The following is a 12,056-nucleotide window of genomic DNA, read 5'->3' on the forward strand; positions in this document are numbered from 1 at the left end:
GTGAGGTTTAGCCAAATCTTAAAACTTCTATTTTTTATGTCTTCTTGGAGAAATAGTGGATTTATGTGCCTGTTGTTTTAATAACTGGACCAGAAGTTTGCACTTTGATTTAATGGTCTGATGTAGTTTTTTCCATTCATATCTCCCTGCTGTTACCTACGTACAAAATTAAATTATTATTTTTTAAATCATTCCATTTCAACAATTGATTACATTTAGGACTTGAATTAAGATTAAAAACATCGACTTAAACTTTCCCTTTGTTCTTACTTTAAAGAGAGTTCAGTTTCAAATAATTTAGGGTGAGTCATTTGACTAAATACAGACCAAATATCTGTTATTATATTAATAAAAAACGCTAAATAATCCTGTCATTTTAAAACTTCTGCAGCTCATTACAAAATGTAATTCTTAAGTATTTCTTCTCACTGTTAGTTTAGTCATGTTTTATTTCAACATGTCCATTTTCAAACTGTTCAGATCAGAACCCGTTATGTGGCTGGAAACATTTTCACGACAGCCAAAGTGACAGGCAGTCGTGGGACTGATCGATAGCTGTCTGTTTTCTTGATTGACCAAACAGAGAAGCAGCGTTATCAGATGAAGAGGTCAAGGAGAGAATTTATGTTGGAAAACAAAAACCTAAATATATACTTATATAAACTGATAGTTGGATTTCTTTTTTGTGCTCCTTGGTCATTCTATCTTTTCTGTATTTATTTACAGGATATATTTCATAACCTCTTATGTATTAATTGAATATCTAGCACTGTAGGCGTCTGCAGAGGCTTAATTTGGTTTTAAATTCATTTTCCTCCTACATCAAACTTACAGTGTGAAAATCAGTGTTTTTGTTATGAAGGCTCTGCTGTTCCACCCTGAGCTTGTTTTCAAACTTCAACAACTCTTTTTCAAATGAATCTCGCACAAGGTTAACATTTAGTTTTCTAGCTCGAGTTAGTCTACAATTTATTATCAAACTAAATACTGACCTTGTACATTACATTATTCAAGCTAATTTGTTGTATTTTATCTGATTTTCAAACAACTGGATGATGTGGCTTCTTTGAATATTAGAGTGTTCAAAATTATACAACAATAGCTCAAATTTCTCAATTTAGAGTGATAACAAGCGGAAGACAAACACCACCAACCGAACAGTTCCTTTTAATGGATGGACCAGACATGCCAGATCACTTCACAATGATGTCTTGTGCCAGATTTCAGTTCAGCCCCGGAGAAAACAATAAGTATACATGTAAATGTGTATCCTTGGACAATCAAAGAACAAATAACCAAGGAATGACAGAATGTGAACTTCACTGTGCCCGTCATCTGAACAGAGTCGGCACAGGTGACGGAGGAGTTTCCACTAAAAGGTTCTGAGTTCAGTCTTGGGCAGCAGGATTTAGACAAAAATCAATAAATATGAATAACGGGATTCAGAGAGTTTCTGTTTGTGGAAAAAAGTTTTTAAAGTCCTTTGAAGAAGCGGGAAGGTGTTGTGTTTCTGTTAAGGGAAGGGGATGGGGAAGGGGAGTGGTTACTAATGTCCTCTGATGATGTTCAAGGCACCAGCACGACTCTCACGGTGTTGGTGTAACCGGAACCGGGGCGCCAGCCGGTCACAACGAGAGCCACATCACCAGACTTGAAGAATTTGCGGTGCTTGCCTTTGGAGAGAGAACAGATGGATGTAAGTTTAATAAAAAAACATACAGATATTGAAATATAAAAACACTATAACTTCTGGCTAAAACGGTAATTCACTCCGCGTAAGATCTTACTCGACATGTCCTCCTTTTTTTGAGTTTCATTTCAGCACAACAATGGAAGTGAACACTCACCGTATTCCAGGGCAAAGTTCACGCGCAGATCAACGTCCTCAGCCCAGACGTCGTTGGCAGCCTTGGTGTAGAGCACGGGGTACACGCCGCGGTACAGGTGGGCTTGGCGGGCAGTCTGACCACAGCGGGTCACAGCCATGATGGGAGCACGGGGCCTGTACCTTGACAGCATGTGAGCGGACCTGCAGGTGACAAGGTATTAATCAGTAAAAAGATTGAAATGATGTCTATTTCTACTCCGTGTAGAAAAAAAATAAACTTCAGTGCCAAAAGTTAGTCATGCTGTAAATGACAGTTGGCTGCTTTGTAGCCGTGGAAACAGGTTGTGCAACTGATCATTGATACATTATCACCTTCAACTTGCTATATAAAATTTGTAAACTAGCTTTTATGGCACTCAGTGGTTACGTAACAGCATTGGCACGCAATAAGACGAGAGAATGAGATGTAACAGTGTTTTGCACGATACAATAATACTATCTTAAAACTCTGTTTTAGTCTCCTCTGTCTGTCTCTGAAGCAGCTTAATAACTCAGGTTTCACCAGAGAGCCGCTTGCTGTGTTAGTTACAGTGTTTTTTAACAACTAAAAATTACCCTCTGGGAGTTGTGAGAATCAATAAAAACATTCAATGTGCTGATCAGAGAGGAGGTTCCATGAGCAGAAAGCAAAATTAAGCTTTCCAGAGTTTTAACAAAGCAGCAACAGCAGAGCCCCAAGAAAGTTTGGACTATAACTCTGTTCACATGCAGTAGTCATGTGATCCTTTCTCAGAGTAAAATGTGGATAAAGCTGCTTTAATTATACAATCATCATAAAGAAATCCATCCAGCTGACAGTGTTACATCCTGTGTATCATGAGTTGTGGGGATGAACTACCAAAAGGACAGCAAAGCACATGGAGTTAAAATTAGCTCGTAGAATGTCAGGGTTCACATCAGAAAGGTCACTGCTGGAGCCCAGATTGTGTTTGCCGTGAAAGTTGGCACACTCGATAAGAGCCATCGGCTTGTGTTAGGAATACAGTGGAGGCGGATAGAAAGATGTTATAGCGCATCCGTTTGCTCGCAGTGGGCGACAGGGGAGAATATTATGACTCAGAATGCAGAGGAGATTTACAGGAGGGAGAGTCTCACCTTCCAGACTTGGTGAGCACGATGATGGCGCTCGCGCAGCATTTGAAGGACGCTTCAACTGCACCGATAGCGATGGTCTCCGTGGGGTCACGGGTCAGGTGAGAGGTGCGGCGGAGCTCCTCGAACATCTGCCTGTGGAACATGGCTGCCTCGGCCTCACGGGCAATCTGAAGGTTTGAAAATAGAAAATAAAACAACAGAATGAAGTAGTGTCAGAAGTCACATGGGGGGGGGGGGGGGCTTTAACTGAAGAGTTAGTTTGAATATTGAAGGACAAAACATAGGGAAGGTTAACCTCAGTGCAGAGGTCTTCATACCTGAAAGCACACTGAGACATGAAGCTAAAAAACTGCGGTGGCCATGATGTCCAGGGACTGTTGGTTTGCACTGCAGATCCTCAGACACATGCTAGTTGAGTAACATTATCACACAGTTAAAGCACAGTGCAAGAAGACAAGGTGTTTGGTAACAGAAGGACAAATGGAGGGAGCAGTGACAGAGGGATACGCAAAGCAAGTTAAACAAATACCAAACAAGTTGTTAGTCAAAATCAGGCTGATGCCAGTGATGCACTCACAATATAATTGTATGGTATAGTGTGGTGTGATATCGTGTCCTGTCTACAGTACATTACTGTAAAGCCTGGCTTACAATTCTGCCTTAAATCTACCACCATAGCTACACTGTAGTGGCCTATGCTGTGGTGCGTTCTACATGCTTGTGCGTTGGTGTGTCTGTGTCTGCAGCTGCTAGTTGGCAGTGCGATTGCTACGCTAGTTATATCGCAGTTTCTGGGTTCATTAAAATTCTCTGCTTGTTTGTGTACAGGATATATTAATGTGTTGTGTCGTGTCTGCAGTGTCGTCTCGTCTTGTACCTTGTGTCCGGTCTTAACTTATTGTGTTCCATCTTATTGTATCGTATCATATATAATTCCACATCTTATCATTTTGTACTGTACTGTATCATCACACAGAGTACCTCATCATAATTGTATTGAATCATATCTTATCATATCATATTGTTATTCACAGAACAGTAAGACTATGTATATAAAATCCTGCATAAATATTAAGATGGCAAGGCAACGTTGTTTGCTCCAACCAGTGTGTCACTTCATTCAATCTGGCAGCTTTTGTCATTGGAAAAAAACATTGGCACATCCCCCCCCCTCCCCCTAACAAAAGAAAACCTGACCAAATATGCAAAAACCTTTTCCATAGACTTTAAGCGTTGCTGTTACATATGGTTATGTTGTGCACACATACACTGGACAAGACTTTACCACAGAAAGCAAGTCAGGGGTTCTCTTACTCTGTGCTGCGTGAGCACAGCCTCCAGGGGGTAGTCTCCCTTGGCGGTCTCACCGCTCAGCATGATGCAGTCGTTGCCATCCAGCACGGCATTTGCAACATCACTGGCCTCAGCGCGAGTAGGGCGGGGCTTCTTGGTCATGCTCTCCAGCATCTGTGAAACAACAAAAAGACTTCCTGATACACTTTTCTTTTTACAATATATATATATATATATATGTATATATTTTTTAGCGAAACAGCCGTCCTACTGATGTCACAGACCTGTGTGGCACAGATGATGGGCTTGCCGATCCTGGTGCACTTGCCAGTCATCATCTTCTGGGCAATGAAAACCTTCTCTGTTGGGATCTCAATACCCAGGTCACCACGTGCAACCATGATGCCGTCACTGGCCTCCAGGATTTCATCAAATCTATCGGACAAAAATATCTGTCAGATCACCCGCCACCTTTTTTCCAGAGGAATCATCTCTGTGCTGATTCTGGGCGTCCACGTACCTGCGCACACCCTCATGGTTCTCCAGCTTGCTGATGATCTTGATGTCCTTGCCCTTCTCGCCCAGAACTTTCCTGACAGCCTGAACGTCAGCAGCCTTACGGATAAAGGAGGCGAAGACCATGTCGACACCCTGCTCCACACCAAACTGCAGGTCCTGAATGTCCTTCTCAGACAGAGCGGGCAGGTCGACAGCAGCTCCAGGCAGGTTGACGCCCTTCTTGCTGCCCAGCATACCGCCATTCTCAATTTCACACATGATGAAGTCGTTTCCTTAGGACACAACATAAAGAATGACCTTTTCATTTCCATCAACAAAATCACTCAAGATAAACTGAACAGACTGATTGTTCCCAGCGCTTACCAACTTCCTTAGCCTTTAGAGAAATCAGACCATCATCAATGTAGATGTTACTTCCGGTCTTCACAACCTTGGTGATGTTCTTGTAGTCGAGCCACAGAACTTTCTCATCACATTTCTCCATCCACTGGTCATCGAGTGTGAGCTTGATGGTTCCACCCTTCATGAGCTCAACCTCAGCGGTGCCACTCTAAGAAAAAAAAGATTCTATGTAAATATCTCATACAATTATTTTCGAATAAATAAAAAAATAACCTCTTTGGGTTACGCTCTGGCCAGAACTCACGCCCTTGATAAGACCGGTCCTGATTTCTGGTCCCTTGGTGTCCAGAGCGATTGCCACGGGTCTGTAGTCAGCAGATCCTGGCACAAAGCTCTCAGTTGCCTCGCGCATATTCTTGATGGTCTCAGCGTGGTACTGCGGGTTGTCAAAACAAATGTCGTCAAATGTCATCAAACCCCCTCCTCCACGCCCCAAAAAAACATTAAACCTTTTTTCACAGGGACAAAGACTATCTCCGAATGTGTCAAATTCTTACACGGTAACAGGAGGCCAGTAAGACAACAGGTGGTCAAACTTGGTCATGCAGTCACATGGATAGCACGGCCCTGCTTACATAGCTTCATACAGTAAGTCTACACGACAGCTGCAACACATTTTAAACATGACATTGATTCGTTTGTAACTAGCTGATCAAGGAGAGCAGATAAACAGATAATACGTTTTAATAATATTTTAGCATTAGTCCTACAAAATGAAAGAATTGTTTTTTTGTGTGACACTATGTATGAGTATGTAACTATAATTATCTTGTTTAAAGAAGTTGTTATCTTGTGTGAATCATTATAATTATATTGTGCTTTCAAGTGCATCATTATCATCTAACTAAGCGCACAAGATAAAAACTGTTTCCACAAGATAATCATAGTATGCACACAATAAGAACAATTTTTTCACTTTTTGGGACTTCAGGGGCTCCGTACAATAACCTTTAAAACAGGGAGGTCAAGAGAATGTATTGATAACCTACTAAATATGATAAATATTACAGGTGGCTAGTTGATCTATCGACTTGCACAAAGTAAGAAACTGCCTGTTTTAAACGCTCTATCGTATTGTCTACAGATGATTGACCACAGTCTCCTCTGTTTATAATGAATCCCTCCTCTTCATACAGTTGCTGCCAGGCGGACCCTCAGAGAACAACTATTAATAGTCCGACCACTAACAAACCAATGAGACAGGGGTCATTTCTATTTTGGACCTTTCATAACAACTCACACAACTGCCTTGTTGTGATTTTCTGGAGTTCTGACTGACATTTATTTTTTTTTGTTTTTCGCTACCAAAAACTTGCTGTTCCTTTGTTTAGCCATGCTGCACTGCACATTTAAAATCCACTCTGACGAAAAAAGAGCACTCCTGTTAACCTTTGCAGCTCCAAATATCTCCTGTGGGTGTGTTCCTGCTCCAGCTAATGATAGATCTTAGAGCTCATCCACTCAGGTGACAGGGGAAAAGGTAAAGAGGCATGACTTTTAAATGCAAGGGGTCATTAGTATAAGGTGCTGGCTCACCAAATCACGAGCCACAACACAGACCTGGCACTGAGAGGGTGAGCACATGCTCATAGATCAGATTACAACCACAGACGGTCACAGGAGCAATGTCACACTCATGGCTGCTGCTGTAAAGGGTATATTTATATTGAGTCGCTTGAAGAGGTTGGAGAAAACTGCTGGTGTGAGGCGCTGCCTAGGTTCGAAATGTCACACTTATGTTAACAAACATGAGTCAGTGGTGTCACAGCAAATGTTTACGAGAAGTTGTGGAGACAAAAAGAGTAATTATAGCATAAAATTACTTCATGTGTGCCATGAGAGAAGTTCATTCTTGCAATGTTCATCCCAGCCTTGATCATTTCCTTGGCCATATCCACAGACCGGGAGGCAGGTCCTGCATGGACACAGGTCAATGAAAGGTAAAGCATGAAGCTCAAATTCAGATTTGTAACCTCCAATGGGGTTTCTTAATGAGTCTTACCGATCGTGCAGATGATGCCAGTGTTGCGAGACACGGCAGGTTCAGAGTCGATGTCCAGCAGGCACATGTGCTCGATGAACGTGTCGGCCATGGCAGCATGCATCTGCTGCGTATGGATGATGGAGGAGCCCATATCCTTAGTCTTCGACATGATTGGATCTGAGTCTGCAGGAAACGTCCTGCGGAGACAAAGGAGGAAAATATTGTGGGAAGTTCCTCTCATTTATGTTATTGGTCATTTAGAAGATTTTGTTTTTTCATCGAGCACTGGCCCCTTTTTGTGAGTAAAATACTGTCATGAAAACTGTATTTAAGTAGCAAATTATGACATAAACAGGAGCATATGGATTATCAAAGGGCATGGGAAGTAACTCAGAAACTATTATAAGGTTCCATCAATCATGTCAATGGAAAAGTGCACACTTATAGTAAGAAGTGACCTCTCCATGGATTAATCTTAAGCCTCCACCAGTGGAGAGTGACTGTGCAAGCTGACCTAACAGCCGGTGCAAAAGAGCAACAACGACAGTATGTGCCTGCCTGACTGCACTCTCCCACATTCCAGCCAGAGTTGGTGTGCAGCCGAAGAAGAGGAGCTGCACATTTTAAACAGAGGCTGCAGGTTGCTCATCAAACACACAAATAGTTACTGGACTAATCTGAAAAGTACGTTTGCTGCTCTTGCATTGTGCAGCGCTCGTTGAGAATCCAAGAGATGTCCGTAAACATGACAAAGCACAGTTATCAGGACTGGACTCTAATACAGGAGAGGAACATGCATGTCACACTGATGTCAACCAGCCAGTGCATGGAAAAATGAAGTGTGTGTCCAGGGAGAACATTCCTGCACACAGCATTCACCTAAAATAACATCTGAACTGAGTGTATAAATAGACATCAGAAACATATCAGAAAAATGAGAAAATCCATTATGACATTACAATAAGATGGCAGCGTCTTTTATTTATGTGTAATATATTACAATTTACAGAAAGGCCAGAGCCATATTGCAGACATTTCTGAGTGCTGTCTACAAACAATCCCATGATTTAAACAAGAAATCCAAGAAACACATCAGGCTGCTATTTACCTCATTACTGTCATTTCTCAAGCTAGGAAAGCTAAGAATGAATAAGATTCCCAAGAAGGTAAATATAATAGAACAAGAAGCAGAGCAGATAAAAACGATAATCTAATAGATCAGAGTAAGACAGCTTTATTGACATTTTAAGTTAAAGTTTGTATAAAGAAAGACAAAATAGTGCAACCTCCTCCTGTTGCAGACCACAATGTCATTTAAGATGTCAAACAGAAAAAAATATAGAATTAAATATAATGTATTATTATAATAAGAAGTGTGTGCAAGTAGATTATTGTCATGCATTAGCCTCTAATTTGAAAAGTAATATAAAAAGTGATTAAATGATTTTGAAGTTAGTTAAAAATTTGAAAAGACTTGTACTGTTTTAAAACATGAGAGGAACTACAGTTTAATTCCATCTAAAACTGATCTCAAATCTCCTCTTTCTCTCTCTCTCTCTGTCATACAGTTCAGTCTACTCGCTTTTACTCACCGACGAGGTGAACTTTGCAGGGACCAAGACGGCGCTGCTTCTTCTGGAGTGACAGTTTTTATCCTCCTCACGTACCGGAACTACTTTCCTGCTGAAAAGGAACACCGTATACACTGCATGTAGGGCGCGAAATTTGAGGCAATTTTAACCATCTAAGTAGCAGCTGGGATTAATGTTTTTTTCCCCACGGAAGTTTGTTTTTCCTCCTACACATAGTTTTCGAATCCAGTGGAAAGTTTCCTGATAAAAGTGGAGTTGGACAATTATTGTGGAAGGATACAACGCAGGTGCGAGTGTTGTTTGCCTGTCCAACCTCAAATCCGTACGCTGGTACTAAACATGAGCCTGGTCACTAGTTTAAACTAAAAGCAGGTTATGACAATATTAAACTATTTTCCCCTTGACAAACATCTCTGCAGTTTAACTACAACATTATTTTTGACCAGTGGATGGAGAAATGTGATGAGAATTTTTTATTTTTTCCATGCTCAAAGTTTTTCTTCCCTTTGCAGCTGGATCTTATTCTTTCTTTAGGCCTATATGATATGATGGCTTGACGTGCTATCATAAGGGACAATAACTTAAAGGCTATCATTCCGTAATGACTCTGTGCTGTCTAAATATAGCAGCAGAAATTTAGAAAAGACCCTTACAGGAGGAATCACAAGCTATCTCTGAGGAGCAGTATTCATTTCTCATCTTGGCCTCCTGAATTCAAACTTTAAACACAAAGACAAAGACAACTGCAAATGTTTGAAAGTTCTTTAAATCCTTTCTTTTCTTTTTAAATTCACCAGTACAGATATATAGAATTACTCATTTGATCTTCATATTTCACACGATGAAATTAGTTCAATTTCTATAAAAGAAATGTGAAAACTCATTGTCATTTTACTAAGCATTTATTTATTACTATAGTTTATTGTTTTTTTATGCTAATTTTTATGCACACATGGTTAAATGCTACAGTCACAGTTGTCTACACTCCTTTTGAAATGTTAGACATTATGTTAGACTTTTTACGAGCAGGCTGCTTAATGCTTCACAAGATTTTAATATGCAATGATAACATATAAATAGTTTGCTACTGTAACAGACGACACTTTTTCAAAAAAATATATATGTGGACCCCCCTCCCTCCTCCACATGTCTGCATGTCAACTGTCAAGACATAGCATGTTGGGGCTACATGTGTTCAGGAGATAAATGGTTGAGCCATGCTTGGCTCCATGAAGCATGGGGATCAGATGAGGAACATACTGTACCCGATACATATATGTGCCATATTTAACATATAAGCAGACACTCCTCCTTCATGTTATTTAATATAATGTTTAGCCTACATGTGCTGTCTCAGCTTATTTTTAGCTACTAATGGGGGAACTGCACCTTTATACTTTCTATGTATATGTGCATTTCTTTTTTTAAATGAACATTAATTACCATTCCTCAAACTTGGGCAACTTGGGTTTTGTTTTTTACTTGGATAAAATATGTCTTTTAATGTAGGTTAAGGAGAGGTTACCTCGCTGAGAGCTAATTGACCTGAAAAACCGATATCGATGTATGGGAGCCCATAACGACTGATGCCTCATTTATGACACCTCCATATTTTTACATGTGGATGTGAGGATCGCTCAAGAGGATGAAATGTGATTCCAAACTGACTTTCATCCACCTCCCATCCATTTAAGGATTTTTTTTTTTTAATAGCTGTGAGTGTGAAACTGGCTTAAAGCCAGTCAGGCTACCGACTTCAGAGGAAAGCTTGCAGCTCTGACGACCAGTTTAAATAAGGCTGAAAAGCTGAACAGAGAATTACTTCTATTAGAATGACACCCAATTACATAGTTATAGTTTCTCAACTGTACACAATGTACACAATCTTAATTTAAAAAAAAAAAAAAAAAAAACAGACAAGTGATTGTGTTGATATACCAACATAGAGTCTGGTCTAATATACTGTATAACGTGCAACAGGTCAATAACCTGTTACAAGTTTCAATGTTTTTTCACTATTCACTTTTAACCAAATGAATCATCTTACATTTATGGTCCTGTATGATAACTTTCAAACCGTCCTAAATCCAGCGACAAATTCATTTTTAATAAGGTTTAAATCAGTCGTGCAGTCATGCTGCAAAAGTGGCAAAATGTCTGTTTCAGGAAGCATGCAAACTGGATGTGCTTTAGTTGATGCATTTCACAAAAAGAGTTATTTAACTAAAGTAGAATATAAATAGATGTAAGGGAAAACATCTCTGCAAAGTGCGAACTACAATTAAATGCTGACATTTATTTGATAATGTATGTAAGGAGGTACATATTCAGTCACAAACTCGCAGTTTAACAATAAGCCGACTGTGTATGGATGGATTAACTGTCGCATTTTAGATCTGTCTTTCTGTCAACAACAGCTCCCTCTAGTGGACGAAACGAGTCAAAGTGTCCTGAGAGTGAAAAATAAAACAACTGCAGTGTGCTGTTCTCTGGGGTTTCTGTGAAGTTTTTAATAAGAGTCTGTTCGGAAACAACAACAAAAACGTCTCGATACTTCTTTTCTCTGTCAACATCAAAACACAGAACCTACAACTTTCACTTTTCAAACAGTTTTTTATTAATTGATCTTACAATTGACACGATGTTCCAGAGAATGTTTCTATAAATATCTGCAATGGAATTTAACCCTTTTAACCAGGCAATTTAATTTCCCCATTGATGTTATTAATATTTTACTTAAGCACGCTGTGTAACACGATGTCATTTTATTTTTACTATTTTTTTTGTCCATATTTTTTATTGTTTATGTAAAGAGCTTTACCCTCCAGACCTTTATCATATTACTTCTGCTATCTTTCTGTTATATCTCTACTGTCATTATTCAGCATAAAGCCTGAAAGAGCTTGCCCTCTGATAATTCCCCATGTAAAGACTGTTTGGTAACTGGAACAGATGCTACAGATATTATGCAAGGTTGTTGCCATGGAAATCTGATCTTTGCATCATGATCTGTAACCTGTCTTGTGTTTAAAGATAAGGCTGCATGGTTTTGATCCAACAGCAGGAGATGGATACAAAGAAAAACTTACATACAACATATATTTAAAACTTTGCAAATAAAAACATGTGAAGCTCTTTGGGATTCTGCCTGTGTATGACATGCTAACTCACCTAAGGAGAAATGTCACTAGCTTTTTATTCTTACTGTTCATGCTCAGCCTTAAAAACAGCCATATACAATATGATATTGTGCCCACTCCCTATAAATAAACAAGGCCACATT

The 12,056-nt window shown here is 39.7% G+C and overlaps 1 protein-coding gene across 1 annotated transcript; it reads right to left on the bottom strand.

Annotated features, from left to right (window-relative positions):
• Positions 1-1,151: 1,151 nt before the first annotated feature.
• pkmb (pyruvate kinase M1/2b) lies at positions 1,152-8,928 on the bottom strand. The gene is made up of 11 exons (XM_061035638.1): positions 8,774-8,928; positions 7,200-7,378; positions 7,021-7,112; positions 5,442-5,573; positions 5,159-5,345; positions 4,797-5,067; positions 4,561-4,711; positions 4,298-4,450; positions 2,984-3,150; positions 1,848-2,029; positions 1,152-1,673 (listed from the first exon to the last, which is right to left on the bottom strand). The coding sequence occupies exons 2-11, from the start codon at positions 7,348-7,350 to the stop codon at positions 1,567-1,569; spliced, it is 1,593 nt and encodes a 530-aa protein (XP_060891621.1). The 5' UTR covers positions 7,351-7,378; positions 8,774-8,928; the 3' UTR covers positions 1,152-1,566.
• Positions 8,929-12,056: the final 3,128 nt, after the last annotated feature.

The sequence above is a fragment of the Labrus mixtus genome, chromosome 4 (genome assembly GCF_963584025.1).
Source record: "Labrus mixtus chromosome 4, fLabMix1.1, whole genome shotgun sequence".
Classification (NCBI taxonomy): Eukaryota; Metazoa; Chordata; class Actinopteri; order Labriformes; family Labridae; genus Labrus; species Labrus mixtus.

Excerpts from the sequence above, each read along its gene's own strand:
- pkmb (XM_061035638.1), bottom strand. The coding sequence starts at position 7,350 with ATGTCGAAGACTAAGGATATGGGCTCCTCCATCATCCATACGCAGCAG. Across the intron at positions 4,712-4,796 it reads AACCATGAGGGTGTGCGCAG|ATTTGATGAAATCCTGGAGG; the intron begins GTACGTGGACGC and ends TTTGTCCGATAG. Across the intron at positions 4,451-4,560 it reads CCATCATCTGTGCCACACAG|ATGCTGGAGAGCATGACCAA; the intron begins GTCTGTGACATC and ends GTTGTTTCACAG.